General features: G+C 59.7%; 1 protein-coding gene across 1 annotated transcript in view; it reads right to left on the reverse strand.

The window, feature by feature from the left end:
- LOC107558927 (fibroin heavy chain-like) overlaps positions 1-1,897 on the reverse strand; it is a 6,262-nt gene that overhangs the window by 2,314 nt on the left and 2,051 nt on the right. The window contains exons 3-6 of the mRNA XM_016242629.1: positions 985-1,148; positions 757-891; positions 475-561; positions 6-195 (exon numbers count right to left, since the gene is read on the reverse strand). Coding sequence (XP_016098115.1) covers positions 6-195; positions 475-561; positions 757-891; positions 985-1,148 — 576 coding nt within the window. The remainder of the gene's footprint in view (positions 1-5; positions 196-474; positions 562-756; positions 892-984; positions 1,149-1,897) is intronic.

A 1,897-nucleotide genomic window follows, 5' to 3' on the forward strand; every position in this document is an offset into this window, starting at 1 on the left:
AGAGCCCAGTCCAGAGCCCGCTCCAGTCTCGGAGCTCACAGGGCCCAGTCCAGAGTCCGCTCCAGTCCCTGATTTCGCAGAGCCCAGTCCAGAGCCCGCTCCAGTCTCGGAGCTCACAGGGCCCAGTCCAGAGTCCGCTCCAGTCCCTGATTTCGCAGAGCCCAGTCCAGAGCCCGCTCCAGTCCGGGAGCTCACCACCTCTGTCCTTCAGACTCCCACTAAGCGGCGGAGGGTGAGAAGGAGGACAGGAAAACACACTCCACAGCCCGCTCCAGTCCGGGAGCTCACCACCTCTGTCCTTCAGACTCCCACTAAGCGGCGGAGGGTGAGAAGGAGGACAGGAAAACACACTCCACAGCCCGCTCCAGTCCGGGAGCTCACCACCTCTGTCCTTCAGACTCCCACTAAGCGGCGGAGGGTGAGAAGGAGGACAGGAAAACACACTCCACAGCCCGCTCCAGTCCGGGAGTTCACAGAGCCCAGTCCAGGGTCCGCTCCAGTCCCGGATTTCACAGAGCCCAGTCCCGAGTCCGCTCCAGTCCCGGATTTCACAGAGCCCAGTCCCGGGTCCTCTCCAGTCCCGGATTTCACAGAGCCCAGTCCAGAGCCCGCTCCACTCCCGGAGCTCACAGAGCCCAATCCAGAGCCCGCTCCAGTCCGGGAGCTCACAGAGCCTAGTCCAGAGCCCTCTCCAGTCCCGGAGCCCACAGAGCCCACTCCAGAGCCCGCTCCAGTCCCGGAGCTCACAGAGCCCGCTCCAGTCCCAGAGCTCACAGAGCCCAGTCCAGAGTCTGCTCCAGTCCCGGATTCCACAGAGCCCACTTCAGAGCCCGCTCCAGTCCTGGAGCCCACAGAGCCCACTCCAGAGCCCGCTCCAGTCCCGGAGCCCACTCCAGAGCCCACTCCAGAGCCCGCTCCAGTCCCGGAGCTCACAGAGCCCAGTCCAGAGTCCGCTCCAGTCCCGGATTCCACAGAGCCCACTTCAGAGCCCGCTCCAGTCCGGGAGCCCACAGAGCCCAGTCCAGAGCCCGCTCCAGTCCGGGAGCCCACAGAGCCCAGTCCAGAGCCTGCTCCAGTCCCGGAGCTCACAGAGCCCACTCCAGAGTCCGCTTTGTTCTGGGAGCCCACAGAGTCCGCTCCGTTCCGGGATTCCACAGAGTCCGCCGAGACTAAACTCCCTCTGCTCTTCTTTTCAGGTACTCCTGAGTTGCTGAGAGGGATTTCGGTCCCACCAATGTGGCCTGACAGGATTCTGGCTCCATCCTGGTTGCCCGCCTGGGTTGTGGTATGGCAGGAGCCTCACTGGCTCACTCCTCTGGCTCCATCCTGGCCATCTGCTGGGAGTCCTGTGTGGTTGGGGTCTTGCTGGTCCATCCTGCCGGTCCCGCCTTGGCCTTTCACCCTGCCGGTTCTGTGCTCATGCCTTAGTCTATCTCTGTTCCCTGGTCCTCTTCCATTGTTTGGTCCTGGCCCGCGATCCCTCCCCCTGGTCCGCCTCTATTCCACCTCCCTCCTGAACTTTTGTGTTCTGATGGAGCGTCTGGTATCCGCTCCGTAGAGGGGGGGTAATGTCACAGTGTTTGTTGTGGTGACCTGGACTGGTCACTTGAGGGCGCTCTTTTGTTTTCGTTGTTGGTGTTAAACTCCATTTCCCATAGTCCCCTGCTCACTAATCCTGGTTTAATCGGTAACACCTGTTCATCATTAACCCAGCTATATATATCATGCCTTCTCTGTCTGTCATTTGCGTCTGGATTGTATTGTCTTCTTAGTTGGTGTTGTCGGTGTCAGGTTTTGGATTACCTTTTGCAACGTTTTGTTCTGTTTTGTCCTGTTATTATTTTCAATAAACTGCACATGGAACTTACCTTGTTTCCTCCTGGCATTCCGTGACAGT

Source organism: Sinocyclocheilus grahami, unplaced genomic scaffold, assembly GCF_001515645.1.
Source record: "Sinocyclocheilus grahami isolate Dianchi unplaced genomic scaffold, SAMN03320097.WGS_v1.1 scaffold667.1, whole genome shotgun sequence".
In the NCBI taxonomy this organism is placed as follows: domain Eukaryota; kingdom Metazoa; phylum Chordata; class Actinopteri; order Cypriniformes; family Cyprinidae; genus Sinocyclocheilus; species Sinocyclocheilus grahami.